This window comes from Physella acuta, unplaced genomic scaffold (genome assembly GCF_028476545.2).
Source record: "Physella acuta isolate Inbredline_101_S28 unplaced genomic scaffold, ASM2847654v3 ptg001518l, whole genome shotgun sequence".
NCBI lineage: Eukaryota > Metazoa > Mollusca > Gastropoda > Physidae > Physella > Physella acuta.
Window position 1 is genome coordinate 166,330 of NW_026733033.1, and position 24,148 is coordinate 190,477.

At 32.9% G+C, this 24,148-nt stretch overlaps 3 protein-coding genes across 6 annotated transcripts in view; 1 reads left to right on the forward strand and 2 right to left on the reverse strand.

The window, feature by feature from the left end:
• Positions 1-484: 484 nt before the first annotated feature.
• LOC131928561 (chromosome transmission fidelity protein 8 homolog) lies at positions 485-2,056 on the reverse strand. The gene is made up of 3 exons (XM_059284629.1): positions 1,638-2,056; positions 1,247-1,367; positions 485-895 (listed from the first exon to the last, which is right to left on the reverse strand). Exons 1-3 carry the CDS (start codon positions 1,658-1,660, stop codon positions 659-661), a joined length of 381 nt encoding a protein of 126 aa, XP_059140612.1. The 5' UTR covers positions 1,661-2,056; the 3' UTR covers positions 485-658.
• Positions 2,057-2,120: 64 nt separating this feature from the next.
• Positions 2,121-12,918, forward strand: LOC131928560 (U3 small nucleolar RNA-associated protein 4 homolog). Its single transcript, XM_059284628.1, has 19 exons — positions 2,121-2,299; positions 4,348-4,531; positions 4,643-4,697; positions 5,184-5,303; positions 5,561-5,629; positions 5,843-5,924; positions 6,511-6,682; positions 7,147-7,222; positions 7,442-7,489; positions 7,616-7,787; positions 8,410-8,483; positions 8,619-8,718; positions 9,034-9,191; positions 9,929-10,115; positions 10,403-10,503; positions 11,373-11,468; positions 11,803-11,985; positions 12,232-12,321; positions 12,713-12,918. The coding sequence occupies exons 2-19, from the start codon at positions 4,413-4,415 to the stop codon at positions 12,830-12,832; spliced, it is 2,022 nt and encodes a 673-aa protein (XP_059140611.1). The 5' UTR covers positions 2,121-2,299; positions 4,348-4,412; the 3' UTR covers positions 12,833-12,918.
• A 7,056-nt stretch (positions 12,919-19,974) lies between these two features.
• LOC131928545 (uncharacterized) overlaps positions 19,975-24,148 on the reverse strand; it is a 47,844-nt gene continuing 43,670 nt past the window's right edge. For all 4 annotated transcript variants that reach the window (XM_059284607.1, XM_059284606.1, XM_059284609.1 and 1 more), the window contains exons 7-8: positions 22,732-22,880; positions 19,975-21,819 (exon numbers count right to left, since the gene is read on the reverse strand). In XM_059284607.1, coding sequence (XP_059140590.1) covers positions 21,163-21,819; positions 22,732-22,880 — 806 coding nt within the window. In that variant the 3' untranslated portion in view covers positions 19,975-21,162. The remainder of the gene's footprint in view (positions 21,820-22,731; positions 22,881-24,148) is intronic.

The window sequence follows — 24,148 nt, forward strand, 5'->3', positions numbered from 1 at the left end:
GCACCTAATTGTTCAGCCTCCCAATAACCTACCATGGATGGAAATCCCTTTGGCACTGAATTTTATTTTGCTAATCATATAATGTAAAACTTTTTGTACTGAGAAGTCAGGAGAAAGTGTTTGCTTGGACATACAAAGAAAAGTCCTGTTCATTGTAAAAAAACTAAGTGACCTTTCTGCCCTGGTGGTAATAGGGCAGATGGAAATCATCCTTATTAACATGTGAAGGGATTAGTGTGTTTAATTCTGTGCCCATACACCAATACGAGCCAGGTACCCAACAGATCTTGGTGTATTATGGACTCCAGCCCTGGTGATAAACTTGAGACAATTGAGTGAGCAGTCATGTGCTCTATTGTCCTACCACATCTACCCATAAGGTAGCCATTGTAATGTACAATGTAATTGATTTTTGCAAGTAGCTAAGATAAGCAGTGTGTTATATTTTTTTAATGTAAAAAAAAAATACAGTAGTAGTAAAAGATAAGTTTCCACACATTTTTATTTTTTTAATTGAGAATCACTAATGATATTGAGATTGCATCGATAAAATTAAATTAACAAATTTGACAAGAGGTATCCAAAACACTTACAGGGCACATTCAAATCATTCATACATTATGAAAATGCCCCCCTTCCAAAGTATAAATTAAAAAAACTACAGTTTTTTTGGCACATGAGCAATTATAGGTTTGGGTCTTGTTTTGAAAAGAATCTTTTTTTTAATGATTGCCTTGACATCATAACAAGTTTTCCTCGATTCAGCTGCATCGTCTGTTTCCATGGCAGCGTCCCCACTGCTTTCTGTCGTCTTCACTAACACTGCCAGAGGCTTCTCAAGATTCAACACTTTACCATGGAGAATGTGGTGACCAATTATTAGCACTGGCGAATCCTTCAAGCAGACAAAAAAGGGGTAAGTGTTAAAAATTGTTTAATATATTTTTAAACAAAATACAAGGCCTTCATATTAAAACTAAATTTAAGTTGAGTGATTTATATGTAGGCCTAAACAAGAAGACAAACATTTTAACCATAAGAGGTTTTGATAAGGTAATGTGAAGTAAAAACAACACTCAGATATAAACTGATATATTGACTTTTCCCAGATTTACATTGTGTACCCATTAGAGCTAAGATATATAAGACACATCACATAGAGATAAGATATATAAGACACATTACAGACTCGTCTTGCTATAGAAAATACTGTTTAAAAACTTTTATGTGAAGTCAAAAGTAAAACCTTAAGTGTAAAGTGTAAATCTCCAATAAATTTTCCACTCAACGGTACAGGGTGTCTTGTCTCAAGATCTCCTTGAAGTTCTACGATTGCCCATTCCTTGCAACTTCCATCATCACTTTGTCTAAAAAAAAAACAGATATTAAAAAAAATTTAAAGGTTATTTTCTGGAAGTGTAAAGTTAATTAAGAGCTCTGTGGGACATAATCAATAATCAGATGCCCAGAAGTTCCGGTTAGTAGGCCTAAAGTTATACTCTGTAGTGTAGGCCTAGTTATTTTTTTAGCTAATTTAATAGTTAATTACTAAATTAGTTATAGAATAGAATTCAATAGATCTACTAGATTCTAGATCTATTACTTATTACAGTGATTCCCCTAATAAAATGACTTACATTTGCACAGCAACTCGAACCATTTTCTAATTTCTTATTTTAGTTATTTTCTTTCTATAATAAATACATTATATTTTATATTTTTTATATTAAATCTATATCACGTTAAAAAATAACTAGACTCTAGAGTCTAGATCTAGAGTCTAGATTAGATTCTATTCTAAAGATCTCACTCACTGAGACTAAATCAGACTAGATCTAGATCTAGATCTAGTAACTAAGTTCAAATAAATAGCCTAGGTTAAATTAATATTGTTTCGGCATAGTTAGTTCAATGCCAGATCTACTCCTGGCTAGAATCAGTTCTTCAGACAATGCTAAATATCTGAGAATCTGAGATGTTATGAATCTAGAATCTAGATAGATCTCTAGATCAAGGACTGATCTATCGTTTTTTTTTCGCGCGAAATTTTTTGTTCTTTCGGTATTAGCCGAGCCTTGGCTTTGAATGAAGAATTTAGACCAATCCAGGTACAGACAATTTTAACTTCGTTTCTAGAATATTAAAACAAAATGGCGACCTCCATAGTTGTAACAACATGTATGCCTGCAGTTAGCGAAGGCTACTGTGCTTGAAATAGTGTGACTAAGTTAATATATTGTCTCAAGATTTCTTTCTTTAAATATTTTATATTACCAAAACTTCGTAAATCTATCTGATGGTGAGTTTAGAATATGAAAGCATAGAATCTAGAATAGTATTCACATCACAACTCACTGACACTGTCACTCAGTGAAAACAGAAAAGCTGGTTGACTTGAGTTGACAGCTTTTTTTAAACCAAAGTTTCACAAACCTGAATCAGGAGTAATTTCAGTCATGCATCACAGAATATGTACTGTGATAGTGGTGTGTTGTTTATACGTGTCAGTGTTGTTCCAGTCATTGTTGAAATTGAGTAGCCTTTGGGGTCGACCATAAATTAAATCATAAATGACGTCACGCTCTTAGGGGGGAGGAGGGGTCCGTAATTTTGTTACGATGTGTGATGTGAGGGGTGTTCAGATGGTGTGACATCACACTTTAACATTTTAAAAAAAGCAATGTTAGAAGGGGAGGTAAAAATCGTCAAAAAAAGCGTGATGTCACTTATGGATGACCCCTATTGTTTGATATGTTTAACTCTCAGAATTAAAAAATCGTACTAATGTTTTTCTAAAAGTACACAGCATGTTTGTCGAAAGGCCTTCCATTCACTGTGGACAAAAATATCACCCTCAATATGAGTCGATAGGGCCCTGAATGTAGAATCTAGGGCGACTACAATTTTATAATAGGCCTAATCTTCAACTTAATAGGCCCTACTGAAAAAAGTGAAACTGAAACGTGGGAAAATGTGTGCATTGTCAAAATTGAATCATTTAGCTAGATGTATGATTATTTTTGTGTCATACTTAAAATAGAATGCATTACACTTTCCCCATTGATAGTTGTTTTTATTAAAAAATTTTAAACTTAAAGCATGAATTATTTAGATTGCAGTTTTTGTAATTTAGAATACTTTTTTACTTACCGTCTGTCAACTTAAAAAGTGTAGCCTGATAATTGTGTACAAATATTGTCAAACAACACAAAATGTAAAATTAAAATTTGATGTGCCATACCCCCAAAAATGAAAAAAACCCATTTGTTTTAGGCTTTGTTACCATTTTGTTTTGTTACATAAAATACTAAAAACACCAGGAACATTCAATCTTTAGTAAAATCTGACAAAAATCACACAATAGCATTTTTTAATAACACCACACACAATCTTTAATAAATATTAACAAACCATTCAAGAATATTATTGCTGGGGCCAATAGGGATGAATAAAACACTACTAGCTTAGAAGAATCTGATTTGAACAAGTGCTTGACAACAGAGAAAGGAATGCTCTTCCAAAAAAATTGCAACTTCTTTGTTTTTTACTTGAATATAGAATTGTTTTCTGTTTTGACTTCACAACAAGTGAATAGCCAGCTTAATTTTAAGTCTACTGATCCCCCACTTCAATGCTCAGTTAAAAATATATAAGGCCTACCTGAGAAATCTATGGAGAATTTTAAAACAAAAAATCTCTTAATTAAAAATTATATTTTTAGGCTGCCAACTTGTTACGATAATTGTTTTTAACATATCTGTTCGAACTAAGCAAACTATAAAAAAAACTGTTTGGTTCTTTAAATTATTTTTAAAATAATAATGCATACTAAAGTGTAAAAGTAAAAATAAAAATTCGAACCTTCCAGTTCATTAGCCGGTGAAGTGGAGTATTACTTGTTTCAGTGTCTTAGCAAACTAAAGAGTGACTGCTCTAAAATTAGTTGATTCAATATTAATAATGTAAATAGTCTACAAGAAAAAACATTGTAATAAAAAGAACATAAGATATAACAAATGCCAAGCTTCTGTCTTTAGTTGAACACCACCACCATAGGCATACAAGTGGTGGAGGAGGTTCTTCACTAGCATGAATGAAAACTGAATCTCATTACTATTTTGTTATATTGTTTGCATTTTTCGACTCCCTTATTTACTTTGTCAAACCTCCTAAAATGTAGAAAAAAATTGCTAGTATTCTAAATTTAAATGCTTCTGAATGCACTTAAACTTAAACCAACTTAAAGTGTTCAAACCAATTTCTTGTGTTAACTTTTCATTGTTTAAAGCAATAAAAATTATATAAAATGTTAAAACTAATTTCTTATGTTAACTTTTCATTACTTAGAGCAATAAAGATTATGTAAGGTCACATTGTATGAAACAGTAAGAGAAAGCAAACGCAAGGAAACAATGGCAGACAGTGAGCAAGTTAAGTTTCAAGTCCACCACATTCGCTTTTTTGAGTACCAGCCACAGACAATCAATTGCATTGCTCACGATGAAATCTCACATAGGTTAGCCATATCTAGGTAAGAAGTTTTCTGGATTTGTGGGAGGTTTCCTTCATAAATACTTAGATAGTGTGGCAGTGTACAATGATCTACTTGTGTAAATTGTTACTTTGATTATTTTTTCTTTAGGTCTGATGCTTCAGTTGAAATAATAAGTACAAATGATAATTGGAGTCTTGAAATGGTAAGTATAGATGGAAAATTATTAAAAGTGGTAGTTATAGATTAACAATTTTAAAAGTGTTTTAAAAAATTCCAAACCCTGCTAAGAGTTAAATGTATTATATAAAAATCTTATTTAGTCTAGTTTGATATGTTTTTATATTTACACCATTTAGCAATCTATTCCCAATGTTTGAGAAATCAATAGCCAATATTAATTCATTTATAGCAATGTGAAACTGGAAACAGCCAATGTCAGTTTCACACAATTAACCTGACCCCGGCTAACTTTGAGTGTACATTACATCTTTTATTATCAGCAAGGCATGTCTTTATTTAAACCAACAGAAAATCTTTATTTAAACTAACAGAAAAAGAAGAAATAAATTAAATTTTAAATAGTATCTTTATCATAATAATCTAAACTACTTGTGCATGCCAAATCTATAAACTATCATTAAGATTATTGAGAAATACAAATAATATTTATTTTGTTTACATTCTTTAGGTGTTTCCTGGAGACAGAGATGCCTCAGTCGAAGCTTTGCTGTGGTGCAAAGGTCGCTTGTTTGCTGGTGGTATAAGTGGCAACATTGTAGAGCTTGATTTGGTCACACAGTTAGCTAAGGTGAATAAACGCTTCTGTTTAGTTATTTTATTTAATGGTAATCTATTCTAAAATGTTTCTTTTTCTGGTAGTGTATTGAAACAATTTCTAGAGTAACCAAATCTTTAATTTACCTATTATATACAAGAAAAAATATGTTATTTTCCTTAAAATTAGTGCATTTGAAAGCTTGATTTATTTCTTACTCATAAAATATTTTTGTTATTAAGGAAAATGTAATGCTTGGCTAAAAATATATTGTTTTCTATTTTCTTTAGGAACCAGTTTCCTCAAACTCAGGTCCTGTTTGGTGCTTGGCTAAAAATGCCCAAGGTGATCAAATTGCTGTAAGTATTGCTAGGGTAAAACGACATCATTCTTGCTAGGTTGAGCTTGTATCTTTAATATCACGTCTATGCTGTTACTTGCTTATTCTATTAGTAAACGTATTATTGAACTTGAAAAAGCCCTCAGTATGAAAAAAATAACACTTCAAATTTTCTTTTGTTCCGTTAATTTTTAGTTTTTTATATCCTACTATTTTGTCCCATCTGGTACAGGCTGGTACTGAGGATGGGTGTATAGCTCTGTTTGATGTTAGTGAAGAGTTACAGTTCTTGAGGGGCTTTGGTAAACAGGAAGGTAACCTAATATTTAGTTGTATTTGTTTTTAACACCTCCAGAAATCTTGAAAAACTGTAATAAGTATTTGCAAAACTTTAAGTCAAGTGTGAATATTAAGATAATTATTGTTCCTGTAAAATTAAATTACGATATAGCCTACCTGTTGTTAGGCATGAAAGCTAAAGATTTAAAAGCTAACCAAAGTAAAATCCACAAATTTTATTAAAATCAATACTTTTATAACAAAATTCAAGCTGGCCAACATACATCATGTATAAATATAAAAGGCAGTGCTGGTGTTTAATAAAACTAATGTTACCTTCTAAAAAAAAAACTACACCTGTGTGAATAGACGAATGAAAACAGAATAAGGTCTCACAATATTGCTTTGCACATAATGTTATTGAACTAGTATATTGAACATAAGGTTTGAGATATCTATGAAGCTAAAATAAATAATTAAGTATATTTGAAATTTTAAAAAATATTTTGTCCTATAAATTAAATTGCTTCACCGGTTTTTTATTTATTTGTTAGAATTATGCCTTTGTTTTTGATATCCTACACCTAAACTAAACTGATCAAAACTGTTTTTTATCACCAGGGCGAATTCTTTCTATAGCATGGTACAACAGGGGGGAGGAAAATTTAATAGTCACAGGTGGGATAAACAACATTCGTCAGTGGAGTGTCAAGTCAGGACAACCAATCAGTCGCATGACTTTAGGCAGGAAATTCCACAAAGACACCATTGTATGGTGTATCAGGGTTACCAGGTAATTTTAACACATCTTTATTGATTTTAACACATCTTTATGCCTGAGAAACAGCAAAATAAAATCAATAACAATTGCTACCAAAATTTTGTGAAAGATAAAAAGAAAAAATGTGTTTATTCCTGTGATAGTTGTCAACTAACTAAAATTTTGTGTAAAAGTAATTGGAAAGAAATTAACTGTAAAATAAACCACTGAAAAAGGATAACATGGAGACTTGATCTAGAGGTAGATAGAAGAAAAATGGATTTTGAATGAGAGCATTTAGAAACACAAGCTCATATTTTGAAGCATATTTCTTGGTCTTCAAATTTAAGACATCTGAAAAAGTAAAGACTGTACTCACTACTCCTTAATAGGAGACATCACATTAGTTGTGTACTAAATTTTAAACTTTTTTTCTTTTAATTTATCAAATATTTACTTAGAAGTATTTACTATAATTTCTTCGTAATTGTTTACAGGGACTTCACCATAATCAGTGGAGACTCTCGAGGTGTGGTCACCTTTTGGAATGGGAAAGAATCCACACAGTTAAAAGTAAGTAATGGCTGTTTATATAAAAGGTTTTATTTTCTATTTTAAATTTATCATGGAATTTTTTTTTAAATTTCATCTTGCTAACTTTTTTAGGTATAATATTCATGTTTGTCTTAATTATGTCATATTAAATATTTAGCACATGCCTCTATATAAAGGCTGTCAAGTAAGCAATTATTGAAATGATTTAAGTAAGAACCAATTATTTACCATTTTCAGACTTTTCACTGTCATATGGCTGATGTATTGTCCCTGTGTTTGAGTGAGGTATATTATATATACTTACTTAAGATTGAATAATATTATGTTGTAACTATCCATAAGTAACCAGAGTTTTCTCTTATATAAAATGAATATCTTTCATCACAGTGTGTGTAATCATTGTTTTCCTAGGATGAAACCAAAGTGTTCACTGGTGGAGTTGACTCGTCAGTTTATCAGTTCAGCCTGTACTCTGTTGATCCAGCATCAGAACGCAAGCGCTGGGTCCACAGGCTGCTTCACACAAGGCACACGCATGACATCAGGGCTTTGGCATATGTCAATGGTTGCCTAGCATCTGGGGGTAGGTCAACAGTTGTACATCACTCATAGTACACATGACATCAGAGCTTTGGCATATGTCAATGGTTGCCTGTCATCTGGGGGTAGGTCAACAGTTAGTTGTACATCACTCATAGTACACATGACATCAGAGCTTTGGCATATGTCAATGGTTGCCTGGCATCTGGGGGTAGGTCAAGATCACTCATAGTACACATGACATCAGAGCTTTGGCATATGTCAATGGTTACCTGGCATCTGGGGGTAGGTCAAGATCACTCATAGTACACATGACATCAGAGCTTTGGCATATGTCAATGGTTACCTGGCATCTGGGGGTAGGTCAAGATCACTCATAGTACACATGGTCAACTAAACTCTGGTTTATGTTAATGGTTATCTGGGAGTAGAGCAACATTCTTCATCACTCTTAAGTGCACACACTTTGATGTCATCATCATCATTATTTTATTTTTTTCGCACATTTAAAAAGTTTGTTTTTTGTTTAGTTGGGGTCAGTTTATTTTTATTCACACTTCATTGTGTATAAGTTTATTTTTTGTTACTCTTCATGCAGCCCTAAACACTCTGTAACCAAAAGTACTTAAAATAATTTTACAAAAATGACCTTTTATTATTCACAGGTGTTGATACAATTGTATATGTAGCCAAACTTGAAGGGAAACAATCTGTTTTAGAAGTGACTTCACTCTCTGGTGTAAGAAATTTTTTCTCCCCTCCTACTACTTAATTTACCTCCCTTGACCCAACCATTTCTTGTATACTGGGAGATAACAAGCCCATTTGTCTCATGAGGTACTGCCCTGCTAATAAGTTATGTCTACCTCCTCAGCCTGATCTGGTCCACCTTGCTAAAGACAGGAACCTAGTGCAGCTTCAGTACAGGGACTACATTGAAGTTTGGCGTCTGGGAGCGGCCAATACACCTTTTGGTATTCTAGCTTTTTTACCAGTCTTTATATTACTGTGCTGTACTACACTATTCTATATTCAAAATAAATCAAGAAAAGTTTTAAATGTACATTTGAAAATTGTATTTATGCCACTTTATATAACTATTGTTTATGGAATTTCAAGATTCATTTATTTTTATTTTATTTATACATTTTCAATTAAAACAAAAAATTGTTTTTCAAGTTTTATTTATTTTTTAAAAAAATTTTTATTTTTTAAAATTATTTTATTTATACTTTAACATTTAAAACAAAAATGTTATATTTTTTAAAGTTTTGTTTATGGGTTTTCAGCTGAGGAAAGAGGCCTGCTGCCCCTGACACAGAAAAGGATCAAACTGGTTAAACTGAAGGCTAGGGAAGGACATGAAATCCTGTGCAGCGCCATTTCAAACAACGGCACTGTCGCATTTTCTGATACCAAAAGTGTCAGAGTCTTCAGCTTAAATATGGTAGGTCGCTTGGTTGATGGAAAAGTGGTATTTGCTACTTTGTTATCAGAGAACCCTAAGTTTTGAGACAAACAGTGACTCATAAAGTCATTATTTCTGGGAAACTACAAATACTTTGTACATTGCTTTGGAAGCATTCATAAATGCTGGGGACAGCCATTCTTCTAGGAGAGAAAACTCCAATATTAAACAACTGCTGTCTTGTAGTTTGTTCTTGGTTGGACAAAGGCTATGGAAGCAAATCCAAAAAGAAAAGCAGGCTGAAATCAGAGTCAAATGGCCTCAATGGTGCATAACCAGTTGACATGTATCCTTAATTGTTTTGGAGGGGGATCCCTTCTAACACTAAAATTAAGAAAGAAGAAGAAGATTCATCAATGATGTAACAAATTTAGCAGGGGAAATACAAATTGGTTTGTTTTTAAAAGAACACTTAGCTTTGTTTAGCTTCATAACACTACATTTTAGTGTGAAGATCTGCACTGGTTGCAAATGTTAGGTCACTATTTAGAGAAAAATACAAGAAATGGGAGTGGATTTTAATCTTGAAAAATGTTGGGTTACTTGTTATCAACATTGCAAAAAAAAAATATTAAAAAACATTTTAAAAAATTGTGGAAACTTTATTATTAACATCTCAAAAAATTGTAGGGAATTTCTATTATTAACAATTCAAAAATTTTTGGGTACTTCATAAACATTTCAACTTGTATCCATTTTTTTCCCACCATCTTCAGGAGAATGAGAGCTCCAGCATGCCAAAAGTGAGCCTAGAGAAGCTGTCCTCAACATTCGCCCACCCAGCTCTCCTTATGACATTCACAGCTGACAGCAGCCACCTCCTTGCTGTCCTAACAACATCTGTCATACAAGCTGTAAACATCAAAACAGGGGAGATAAAACATTCTGTTAAAAATTTATCAAGTAAGTTACTGCCCTTGGTCTGCTTAAAAATTACATCTCTGTAGTGTTCATTAAACTTTAAAAAATTGTTACTTAAATTATGAAATGTTTTTTAGACATACTCATTTATTATTACAGGCTTTCTTTACTAAATGACAATGTAACTCAACATTTGATTACTATATTTCACTCTTAAAGAGTAGCTTCACCTTAATTTTGTCATTAGTGTAAACATTTTTAAAAAATGACTAAAACAACAACCAATTTGTAATTTTTGTTTGTTAAAATCTTGTATCTGTTCATTTCAGATTCCCCAATACATCGTCTGGTCACTAGTTCAGACAACAAATACTTTGCTACAGCCACACTTGACCATGGCATTCACATCTACCAGTGGCCCTCCTGTGTTGTAAGTCATTTTTGTATGTGTCTGTTACGTTTTCTGTTGTTTTTGTATGTTTTCTATTGTCTGTGTTGTCTGTTTTCTATTGTCTGTGTTGTATGTTTTCTATTGTCTGTGTTGTATGTTTTCTGTTGTCTGTGTTGTATGTTTTCTGTTGTCTGTGTTGTATGTTTTCTATTGTCTGTGTTGTATGTTTTCTATGGTCTGTGTTGTATGTTTTCTATTGTCTGTGTTGTATGTTCTATCGTACTCTTAAACATTTTAATAGATGATGAATAGAGAATAATCAAGATTGGGACATAGATTTCTATTTTTTTTTTTGTTCATTCTTGATTCTACTACTGTGTGTATCACTACTATTTATTTAAGGAAACAACCAAATCTCTGTATTTGTCTCTACATGTTTCTTTCCTATTACAAGGTCAGAGTTGACTTAGCCCAGCATCTTGTTGTTGGGTATTTGATGTTTACCAGACAGAAATTCTGTTTTGGTGTTTACTTGTCAGTGTTTACACCTCTAACTTGATGCCAAAGGACAAGATTATTAGTCACTGCTCTCTGATTCCACCAAACTACAAAATTCTGCCTTTTCAGCAGCTCTTGTTCTGGTTCAACATGGCATTGTAAACAAATACTCAATGTGTAATGCTACTAATTCCATCCCAACGCCTTCTCCTATCCATACTAGACATGTATTAAAAAAAAAAGAATTATCCTTAATGAAATGGTGTGCCAGTAAATTAGTGTATTGATGTAATGAGTGTAATGAATGTACCAATTAAGTAAATTAGTGTATTGATGTAATTAGTGTAATGAGTGTACCAATTAAGTAATTAGTGTATTGATGTAATGAGTGTACCATTTCCTCCATAAAGCATGTGTGTTCCTGCCCGGTGCAAACAGCCCAAGTCAGTGCCTTAGCCTTCTCTCCACACAGTCCACTCCTGGTCATTGCCTACAGTAACCATGCAGTAAGTCACCGTTAAATCTTTAAGTTAAATCTTCATCTCTCACTTATCAGTCATTCATTTGACATTTATTCAGTAACTTTTCATAATTTAAATTTTTTTAACTATTTGGTGTTGATTTTATTTATTACTTTGCAAAGAAAAGATACAAAAGAAGTCTTATGCTGAATACACAGGATAGTATAAAAAGTATTGTTTAGCCCCTAAACTTTTAGTTTTTACAGTTTCTTTTATATGTAACACAATTTCTACTTTTTTTTTTTTTTTTTTTTTTTTTTTTTTTTTTTGCAAAATGAATCAGTTATAACATGCACTGGTCCTACATTGTTCTCTCCAGATTTATGAGTTTGATATTGAGATGAAAGAATATTCCAGCTGGTCTCGTGAGATTAGTGCCAAAATCCCCAAACACTGGCTCAAGCCAATGAGGACAATTAGCAACATTGCCTACTGTCCAGACAACCCCAACAATATCATGCTTCACACTAACTCTACCTTGTGTGTGCTAGATAAAGCTAAGGTCAGTTGTATTTTAGACTAAACCTCAAGACTTTTTTGCTGTAGTTAAATTTATAATATACATTTTTTTTTTTTTTAAATTATTTTTTTTTACAAATTAATTACAATTTCCTACCCTAAGTACAATTTTAAGCAATTTTAAACAACTTATTATTAATTTTAATAATCTGCATTTAAAACTTTTTAGTAGCTCAACAATTATTTTTTTACCATAGCTAATGAATTGATTTCTTGTTCACTTGTCTAGGCACTAGCTAAAAAAGATAAGGAAACCAAACCCAACAGTTATGTTTTCTACAAACTTTCTTCCATTGTCAGAACATGTCATAAGTACAAGGTAAAGATCATTCTTCCATTTAGATATATATTTTTTTCAGCCATGGTCACTGACCTCATTGACTGGTGGAGTTATTACTGTGGGAGGAATTCTATTGTCATATATTTCTTTGATATTGTGTAGCAGTCTTTGAAACTTTATGTAGCCAAGACATGTAGGAACTATGGCCATAACATTTGTCGGGACTGTGTGGCTGACTATTTAATCTCTAGTTATTGTGGAAGTTCCCTTTTCAAACCTTACGGTCTATAGGGCAAGTGAAGTAGATTTCACTTGTTTCTGTGACCTCGGCATATGTACCAGTATTCAAACCAAATCACGATTAACTAGTAATTTATAAAAATAAAACTGAAATGGTGTATCTTGTAAATTGATTTAATTTCTGTCCCAGTTCTTGTTGTATGCTGACTTCACCTCCAACGGGATGCTCGTTGTTGTAGAAAGACCACCAGCTGACATTGAAGACAATTTGCCACCCTCTTTCAAACAGAAGAAATTCGGAGTAGCTTAAGCTTGTGTGTTTTGTTGTGTGTATCAGTGTGTGAAAGTTTGAATGAAATTATATATATTTTATTGTTATTAAACGTGAGAAGGAAAGTTTTTTTTTCTTTCATTTTGTCCAGTGTATTCAAAAACTTTTGCTGCTTATATTGCCTGGGAAACTATTAGCCTCTTATTTAGCTGTTTTGGTAGTAAAGTTCCCTTTTTGAACCTGATGGTCTATGGGGCAAGTAGAGTTTACTTGTTTCTGTGACCTCGGCATATGAAGAGATAGTGTGGTCAGCACTGTGCTCAGCAGCCTTTACTTTCCCTAACGTGAGTTAGGTATCCATCAGAGCTGGGTGGACCCAGGGATGTTGTACTGACTTGAACCCAGATTCAACCTCAAGACTTTCAGGCTAGCAGTCTAGCCCTCTACCTCTAGACCACGCCATCCCATATTCATTGTATACGTTACAAGCTCATCAGTACACAAGCTAAAAATGATATTTATAGCCCACACTAATATTGCAATCACAGTTACCTATTATAATTGGGGTAGGAACTTGTATAAAAAATGGCGTATTATTGGATAAACCCCTTCACAAAAATAAAAGTACTATTTTCGTAACAACACTATAAAAATAACAAACACAGGCAGAGCAGGATAGCATTGTAATCAATGTCTCTGTTGTATGATACAGTAAATACAGCAATGAATGACCAGTAATATAGCCATTTTAGTCACATACACTACAGCCATTAAACTGACCATTGGTCACTCAAGTCAGACCTTGCACACAACATTCAGTTTCCCCCACTCGTATGAGCAATAATGCATGTCTTTTAGGGGTGGGGGAGGGATTTAAATATTTTTTTTTGTTTAAACAATACCCTAGAAAGCACACAAAATTTATGCAGGCAGATTGTCTTGACAACCTACAGTATTATACTCCTATTCAAGGATAACCTTACACACAAAAGCATTCAATTTATCTTTTACACAAAAGCATTAAATTTATCTTTTCTCATCATGTACTTAATTCTGCATTATAATTCTATTTTTTCGCTAACAAACAGCATCCATTTAATTTTCCCCCTCGCTAATTTCTCTGCACTTGCACCCTCTTCCCGCTAAATCCTACAATATTTTTTTTGCCCAATCCAGTCACACTAGCAGCACCTGATTGTAAAATTAGGCCACACAGACACACCCACTATTATTATTATTATTATTTTTCTTGAAGGTATTAAAAAAAAAAACTTCTACTACATACACTTAACAAGATATTTGACCAATAGGAAAAAAAGGGGCAACAACCCACAAAAAATAAAGCCAGTGCATCTATATCATAGAATTCATCACAGATTACTGTAAGGGGAAACTACTGGTTCATCTATATACACAGTCAAGCACGACAGCAGACATGCATTATTAACAGGCCATAATTCATAATGTAAAAAAATAACATCACACAATCTAAACAGCTTCTACACAAAAATAAAGCATAGTCTTTCATTCCAACACATCCAAGTTAACTATATATATATATATATATATATATATATATATATATATATATATATATATATATATATATACACATGTACATACATATATATATATACATATGTACATATATATAAATATACATATATATACATATGTATATATATACATATACACATATACATATAATATATATATATAACATATATATGTATATATATATAGTTATTAAAATATGTACATATAAAGTGGTTGCCAGTGTATGACACCAAACTGTACTTTTAGGTTTGAAAAAAATCATTTTTTTTAATAACAAAGACAATAATATAAACTTAAAATAAATAAAAAAATGTTTAAAAATCTTCCACTGACACAAGTGTTTGCGAACCAAAAAAAAATGTATTCCATCACGATGATTAACAATGCAATAACTAATTATAAATCCAGTCAAAAAAAATCTGCATTCGTGCAGAATACAACATGGTCATACACTTATCATCATAAATTAGCATACAGCGACCTGACATGTTTTGCGTAGGTCTAGGCCACTAAAGGGGAAAAAATATACAGACTTTATCTTAAAAGTCGTGTCACGGAATATTATTCTAAAAGTTCAGTTTTACTATGTTGCAAAACATCAATGTTATTAATCATAGAAAAATAAAGCTAAGCTCTATCTTAAATAAATTTACACCATTTAATAAAAAACATAACAGCATTATGGTGGGACTAATATGACAACCTAGTCTAAGTTAAAAACTGAATTTTTAGTTTTTCTAAAAAAATGAACAGGTACATTTTTAAAAATAAATGAAGTTTGATGTAGTCTAGAAAACAAACACAGGCAATTCGTTGGCATTGGCCCAGCAGGGCCTCATGACCTAGTGGTGTGTCATGACATAAGTGTGTCTTGACCCAGGTGTGTCATGACCCAGTGGAGCGCCACGACCTAGAGGTGTGTCATGACCCAGTGGTGTGTATGACCCAGTGGCCTGAAGCTACAAAGCAGACAAGCAGGTAATTATAATTATATAAACAAACTTTGTGGACATGATTTTAAAAGAAAAACAAAAACTTGCTACAGCTTGCCCTGAATAAATATCTGGCAGATAAAATAACACAAAATGAACATTGCTGTTGCCTGTTGAAAGACCCAACTGGCAACAGCTGCCCTCTGGTAACACGACCTTGAACTTTGCAAAAAAAAACACTCTCCACTACATTTTATGCCATTTTAAATTGTTTTTGAATTTATAAAATTTAAACTGAAAGAGCCAACAAGATGCAGCATGATTCTCGTGATGAAAGAAACAGATGAGGAATTGTGAAGAATTTTGTGAACATGGTCGGTATAAAACAGCTAACAAATAATTTATAATCAAAGATCAACTTTAAAAATAATTTGTTTCCTAATAGAACATTTTAAAGTAATACTAGTTTTATCATGTTCTATTCTCTTTAAAAATGTATAACTTTTTTGGTTATTCCTATTATTTTTAAAATTCTCTAATAAATTTTGGTATAGCTTTAAAATGTATACATCAAGAAATAATTCATTCTTCAAATTAGAATATTCCTTTGGAAATCATTTTGTAGTCATTGACAACAATCATGAACAAATGTTCCTCATAAACAGAAAGACCAGTAGAAAAATGAACAAATCTGTTGCCCTATTCAGATTACATTAATAACACCAGCTTAGCAAGTAGAAAAGATTTCCTGACAACATGTTACAATAATAACACAGATTTTTTAACAGATCAAAAGTTGAGTCGAAAGGAGCTTGTTTGTTCAATTAGGCCTGCACACAAACAAGGGGAATCAGCCCTGATATCCACCAGTGACCAAAAGCAACTTCATATTTACCTATAGTGCCAGTAAACTTACTCCGAAATTTATAAAATAAACTCATTCCGAACCAAACATTTTATAAATCTTATAATATTTCATGAGCGCGGTCTATAAAAGAAAAACACAAAATTGCTTCACCAGTATAAATTGGAGATTTTTTTAAAATTTATACATTTTTTTCAATCCTTTTAAAGAAGCCTATCAAATCAGTTTTCCTTTTTACATTTAAAAGCTAACCTTTGAGTTTTTTACTTGCATGCATCTAACTTTAGGTTTGTCAGTGGAGTTACAAATTTCAACTGAGATAAGATGACGATGGGGAAAAAGGATATGAAAAGAGAAGGAAGACAATATTCTGTTTGCTTCTTTATTAATAAACAAGTCACTGGAAATTCAAAAAAAAAGTGCCTAGTCATGTAAAAGAAAACGGAACAATTTTTTTTTAAATTCTGCTCTCTGAGCCATAGATGAGACTGTTCATCTGAGCCACGCCTACAACACCTCAGAAGTGGAGCAGAAAACTGAAACAGAACAAGACAACACAATGCACAGCCAGGAAAAGAAACCGAAAAAAAAAATGACTTTCACTCAAGGGTTCTCAAATGAATCACCATACACCCCCCATGTTATTGTACAGGTGATTATGTAATAGTTTAGGGTTCTCAATTAATTCCTTACACTGACACACGTGTTGAGATTATGTTATGTGTGCTCAAGGATCCTCAAGTAAAACAAGACACAGTCCCCTGCACTGACATACATGTTGCAATGATGTAGGCCCCACTCTTCACAATTTAAGAACCCGTGATCAAGTCAATAATGTATGTACAAAAATTCATAAATATGGATGGCCACAAATAAGAAATATCTTGGGCTATGAGCAGAAAAAATATCAGTTATTAAATAAATGGGCCTGAATTGTGTCCCTTTTCACCAGCATGTGTGAGGGTGGAAGTTACGTCCCTTTAATACCAAGGCTTAGGGACTTTTCCCTACATTCCACCTAGTCTAGTCAATCTAGTTCTCTAGCTTTATAACAATAATACCTGGTGATCCCCCATAGAAGTCTAACCCCAAATTTAAAATTATAAATGTTTTATTTTTAAAATAAACATTCATTTGTATTAAAATTTATGAACTTTTTTTTACACGTGGAAATAAGCTTCTAACCATTCACTAGAAGTTATGAGAAGCTAATTTAGTAAAATTTGAAAAACCAGACCATTACTTTTATCCCTGCAGACTTTTATCCAAAATTTTCTACACTACTGCTAGAAACTGATGGACATCTTTTGGTTTATTTAAAGATAAATCTGATAGTTAAGGACACACCCAGGAATTTAAGACAATATTTTGGAATATACATAAACATGGCTTCACTTTAAAAAAAAATCATCTGCTTAAATTTTTTTGGTTTCCGTACTAGAGCAGACATTTGAAACGAATAAAAAAGTACTTTTATGCAAAAAGAGAGCTAAAATGCTTAAAACCAACATCAGAGTTTGGGAGGAAAAGAGAGCTTAAAATGAACTGTGCTCACCAAGACCTTCTGACTGACCTAACAGACAAGACCTTTTGTGACATTACTAATAACCTCAGACCTAACAAGGTAGACCTAGTAGCAGACCAGACAAGACTGTATTTGAACTTTCACTAAAGAAAGTGAGGAGGATTAATTTATTATTTTTTAAATAAAAAAAAAATGAATGACATGTAAGGACAAATGGAGGATGCACGAATTAATAACATTTTAATTCACGCCAGATAGTTATAACAAGCTAATTTGTTATCAAAATCACAACCAGCAAGGAAATAGGCACAGGATTTATCATCAAGCATGACCAGTTTTAATCCACCCACCCCATCCCCCCACCCCTGAGGCTGAGACTTTGAAAAAAAAAATATTTCATAAAATAAATCAGTACAAAAGCATTATTGGAAAAATATCTGAATGGTTTATAGTTTTAAAAATGACATCTAAAACATCTATGAACTGCATTGTAAAGTAACCCATGCATTACTGAAGAAGTTAACCTCTACCTATGTATCCTAATTTTAATATTTAACTTGTAGTTCGATCAATGTATACAGTAATCAAAGAACTATAACTAGTTGATAATGATAAAGATTTAACCCTAACTAATTAGCTAATTCTAGAGAGAGCCGAACAGGGTGAGTACCCTTGAGTTAAAAATAGATACATATTTATGCAGAGATAAACTCAACACTGACTGCAATAAATATTACAAATTTATAGTTTTAGTTTACAAGTAGTTATTGAAAATAATTTCAAGAAAAAAAAAGATTATGTTTTCAAGCAACTTCTAGATGTAAAAATGCTGATTATACAAAGACACAATAGTACTGGCTTCTATGTGAAACCATTTTTCAGGATCCTTTACTTTGAAGATGACCGCTAATGACAATATTAGGCTAACACTAAGATAAGGGTTTTTCTTTTCATTATATATTTAAAGCCCTCACTTTTTAAAAAACTATATAGGCCTAGGGGATAAATACACTTATAGAACCTTCACTGGAGAAGCTTCTAGTTAGAAAACACTATGTATAAACTCTTTGGCCAGATTTTTAAACCAATGCAATCAAAAACAAAAGTTAATTACTTCTGTAAAGTAAACAAACAACTAGCCTAAACATGCCAACATTATCAGAGGAACAAAAATAGTTATCTTAATGAAATAATAATAATTGTTATTATTATTAAAACAAATATGATCACAAATTTGTATCTTTTTAACATATTATTGACAACAAGAATATTAAAGGAATTTAAAAAAAAAAACAGAACACACATCTGTCTCCAATCAAACACCATATATAAAAAAAAAACACCTTCTTACAAACTTCAAATCAAAATATAAAATAGATATCTCCGTAGTTATTTTGAAATAACAAGGATGATAAACAATAATAAATTAATAACATTGAAGGGAACATGGTTCATTAGCTGCGGGGAATATGCAGCAAACATGTAGTTGTGAAAGCATTTTGGTAGATCAGGCCAAAGTTGTTATAAGAATGGGCAATTGGGCAATGCCATCTGGATGGATGAACAATCACGGATATTAGGCCATTGAGTTTCCAAGCACACGTATGACAACTCCCTTATGCACTATTAATGTGTTGGCTTTTTTTTTTCATCTTTGCTACAGCTAGACAATCCATTATCAAACATATAACAAAATAACTTTCATTTTGTTTATACATATGAGTTTGATCATAAACATAAAGCATTATTCGTGTGAGAAATCTGGCACAATGAGTGTTATAACATGTCAACCTAATGTACTTAAATGCTTTGTTTATTTCCTAAACCTACTCAATAAACATATGCTTGAATGTTGCCTTTCTTTTTTAAATTTGAAATAAATTATTACACAAACAATGCAGTCACATCACAAAAACATTTATCCAAATATGAAATTTTTTTAAATTATAATTTTAAAAAATACTAACTAATTATATTATTTTCAAATGATATGAAAAATTGCTTTTGATTTAAATACTAGTACATACATAGACCCATAGATTCCATAATTGCCTTCTTTACTTTTCAAAAATAGCTTCTTAACTTATATAGTTTCCTATTTTGTAGTTATAATGTTCTGTCTTTCACCAATAAACTCACTCTGTCATAATGCTAACAATTTTTTTTTTCAACTTGGGACTAGACATAATCTGGATTTCTATAACTCGAATTTTATCAATAAATAAACTGTTGAATTATATTTCATAAAGCCGATATTTTAAAATTTTGACAAATATTTTTACTGACCAAGGTAATTTTTAAAAAAAACTCAGTGCTGGAGACATACACAAAATCAGACAAAAATCACAAAAAGTAAATGGCTCATAAGCATGAGTTATTTATGATTGTCTCATTTCTCATAATGGGCATTCAAAATACAAGTATTAAAGAAAGATGGATGAATTATTCAAAATTTTAAATAGTGATTTTCTGAATCTACTTAACTCTAGTTGGACTGCCTGTTCCAGTCCATGTAAAATATTATAGCCACATTTGCCTGACTACAAAAAAAAAATTATATGTAAATCAAATGTAAGGATGATAGTTTATATTTCGTAAAATAAATTACTGAGTGTGTGCAATGATGAAACGAGCTCTTTGTACATAAGCACATAAATGCTGTTATTTTATATATATTTATATATATATATATATATATAAATTTCTTGAAATTTTAGCCACAGACTTGGGGCGCATCACATTAGAAGAAAAAAAAACAGTACACATATCAATGAAAAGTGGCATGAAGTTGACGCGCTCAGCTAGACTGTGTCCCACTAGTGTAGTCCTTTGATTTACACACTCCACTTGTCCTCGGCCTCATTCATGCGTGTAGTATTATTGTAAAACTCCCAATTTGTTATAAGTTTCTATAATCATTCCTCATTTTAGACTAACACTCTGGGGAAATCGATGAAGGGTGATGATGAAGATGACGAAAGATGATTATCACTGAAGTCAATACAGTTTCTGCTGAATAAACTGAACTGGGGGAAAAGAAAAGGGACTTATTATAACTAGTCCAGTCCAAATCAACTTTAACCTCAGTGCTTGAGTCAGGAAGAAAACCAGGGTATCATCCGAATGAAGAAAATAATTTATATGAAAGCCCTTAATATGGCTGCAAGGGGGTGGGAGAGGGGGGGGGTGAATAAAGGGGAAAGAGCTGGTGGGGGAAGGGGTTGATAATATTTAAAACAACGGCTGCAAATTTGAAACTGGTCGTAAATGGCTGAAGTGTGATGACATGGGTGTATCAGTTCCAGGTGAAAGGTCACAGTCCAACAAGAGAGTTGCTGAATTGCTACTGACATCTGAGCAGGTTTCTGAGCAAAGACGTTTCTCTGGAATAAGAATAGTCCCCACCTCCTAGCAGTATAAAAAAAAAACGAAAAAAAAAAAAAAAAAGAAAATAGACAGAAATCCTTGATTGCTAATGATGAATACTGGATCAATGATGACACGATAGACTGTGGCATCGAGGCACCCCCGTGGGTGGGCTCTCCGGAGAAGCACGGGCCTGCCGTAGTACACTGACCCCAACAGACGGGAGGGAGTCTAGACTCTTCGCCCCCGGGGGGTTAAGAGAGTATGGAGGTGGGGGGCTATCACGATCATGAACGGTCCGGTTGGGCGGGGGACGGAAGACTTCCTCTTCCTGCCAGCTTCTCAACTTGATGGAGTTGAGGGATTTCTGGGCAGAGGCGAACCCTTCCTCACCATCCCTGGATACTGGTATTTGAGGGGGGTAGTGTTCACTCGGACTGTGAGCGGGGTTATTCAACTGCTGAGGCTGTCTGCTGACGAGCGGTTGCTGGTGTGCGCGGAACATCCTGGTGAAGTTTGACCTGTCCATCGGGGCGGCTGTCTCGGCCGCCATGTTTTCAGGACACGGGTGGCGATGCAGCTGGTGCACCCGGCGGTGTGGGTTTAAAGTCTGCTGATGGTGCTCAGACACCTGCTGGTAGAGCAGGTGGTGATTCTCTGAGCAGTTGGGGTTGGCGGTGGCTGAGGTCAGCGCCTGGGGGTGCTGGACACAGCTTGCCTGGCGGTCGTGGAGCAAAGCTTCGTACTGGCTGCTATCCTGCATAGAACTGGAGCGGAAAACCTGGGGAGCCAAAAATAGAAGAGGGAAAAAAAATGTCAGACCTTGAGGCTATAAATAAAATTGCATTTTAACTTAAATTTCTGTCACAGTAATTTTTTAATTAGGTTAAGAAAATAGAAACAAAAAGCTTTGTTTCAATACGCTGATCCTAATTTTTGACAAAACTATTTTCACTATTTTGCTTCGTTAAGTTAATCAATAGTGTCAAGAAATTTATTGTTCAGGGTTACTAATTTTTTACTATATTTGTTTTGGTGTTTTTTTATATAGTTTTAGTCAAGTGCATTATCTACTTGCTTTTATAATTGATAATATATTTGAGAATGTATTTGATATGTTATTTTGTTTATTTGAGAATATAGCATTATATCTGACGTAATTATTTTAATTTAATTTAGTGTATTTAAAGATGTAACAGTATTTGGTGAATCAATTCATGTATTATCCAATTTCTAGCTACCTCTATATGTTCAGTATTTGGTGCTTTTAATGTTATAAAAAATAAACTATGCAAGGACTATATTTACTTCTGTATGATGTATTATGTAAGTACTATAGTTACCTTTATTTGAAATATTATGCATGTGCTATAGTCACTTCTCTACGATCTATTACACAAGTGCTATGGTTACCTCTATTATCTGTATTTTGCAAGTGCTATATTTACCGCTATGAGATGTATTACGCAAGTGCTATAGTTACTTCTGTATGATGTAATATGCAAGTGCTATATTTACCGCTTTGTGATGTATTACGCAAGTGCTATATTTACCGCTATGTGATGTATTAAGCAAGTGCTATAGTTACCTCTATGTGATGTATTATGCAAGTACTATATTTACCGCTATGTGATGTATTATGCAAGTACTATATTTACCACATTGTGATGTATTACGTAAGTGCTAAAGTTACCTCTGTGCTTTGAGACTGTGGAGTTGGCAGAAGAGAATTCCGTCCCTGACGTGCACCATTGCGGCGCCGGCTGATCATGAGAACAATACCAGCAATGATAACGAGACTGAAGATGACTGCTATAATTATTACCTTTAAATGGGAATCACCTGAAAAAGTAAAACACAAGTCAATGTCAATCTGATGCTGCTGTGATAAAACTGTTTAGGTTTACTAAGAATAAGTAATGGTAAAGAATCCTCTTTAGAACAGGTGAAGTAGAGTTCATGTTTCTTGACTTTTGCATATGAAGGCAAGGTGTGGTCAGCATTTTGCACAGCCGCCTTTACTTTCCCAAACATGGGTTAAGTATTTATCAGAGCTGGGTGGACTCAGGGACAGTTAACTGACTTGGACCAGGATTTGAACTCGCAACTTTCTGGTTAGCAACCTAACACTTAGGCCAAGCCATCACACGATAAGTAGCAATGAGCGATATAACATGAAAGTGTTACAGTGAGGTAAAAATACAAGGGATTCAAGCACTTTAAAAGCGCAACTTTACAAAAACACCCACCCATATATGTAAATGATAATCTGTACAAATGAATGCCAGAAAAAAAAAATATTTCATTCATACAATGTCTCTAAATTTATACTGAAGGACAATATTTTAAAATTAATCCTTCTCAATTCAATTTAAAAGTTTGATAATTATCAGATTTTGTACTGTCTAGCTTCTGTGCCAAACATAAAAAAACCAAGTTTTGTAGCTAACTAAACCAAAGTAGGAGACTACACTAGTGAGACAACAATGACGCATGGCCTACCACACCGACAACTGAGGCATCACTCAAATCTGATTTTTAAAGTACAGCTCAAAATAAATCTGGCCCAGAGTTAGATTAATTATCATTTTTAACAAAATACTTGACAGGTTTAATTTTAATTTCCCAGTTACGACAGAATGTTAATATATTAAAATCTTGTTTAATATAATGTGAAAGGGATTTTAATACATTTTTACTAGTTTAATAACAAGTGCAGTATTACAATTCTTGAGATTGTGTAGACTGAATATTATTATTATAAGATGTAAGGTTGGGAGAAAGAGGAGAGAAGGAAAGGGGTATTGTATTATTTACTTTTATGGGGAAAGTATGGTACAATGCAACACTGTAACATTGACTTTAATTTTTATATTTCTGCTAATTCAATAGTTAGCAATCGTAAGCCATTCCACCCAGTGCGCTAAAGAGTAATTTTTCACTAAGCTGATTTTTAAAAAAATCTCAAACGTTTTTACAGTATGTAAGGTTGTGGGGGTTGATTGGAGGAATAGGTCCTACCTATAAACATTTTTACTTTTATATAAAAGAGAGCTATATTTTTATGTCATAGCACATAGGTTGCTGTCCCTTTAATTTCTCCAGCCTAA

Excerpts from the sequence above, each read along its gene's own strand:
- LOC131928561 (XM_059284629.1), bottom strand. The coding sequence starts at position 1,660 with ATGGTTCGAGTTGCTGTGCAAAT. Across the intron at positions 1,368-1,637 it reads GTTCGAGTTGCTGTGCAAAT|ACAAAGTGATGATGGAAGTT; the intron begins GTAAGTCATTTT and ends TTTTTTTTTTAG. Across the intron at positions 896-1,246 it reads ATTTACACTTTACACTTAAG|GATTCGCCAGTGCTAATAAT; the intron begins GTTTTACTTTTG and ends GTCTGCTTGAAG.
- LOC131928560 (XM_059284628.1), top strand. The coding sequence starts at position 4,413 with ATGGCAGACAGTGAGCAAGTTAAGTTTCAAGTCCACCACATTCGCTTT. Across the intron at positions 4,698-5,183 it reads ATAATTGGAGTCTTGAAATG|GTGTTTCCTGGAGACAGAGA; the intron begins GTAAGTATAGAT and ends TACATTCTTTAG. Across the intron at positions 10,116-10,402 it reads TTCTGTTAAAAATTTATCAA|ATTCCCCAATACATCGTCTG; the intron begins GTAAGTTACTGC and ends TGTTCATTTCAG.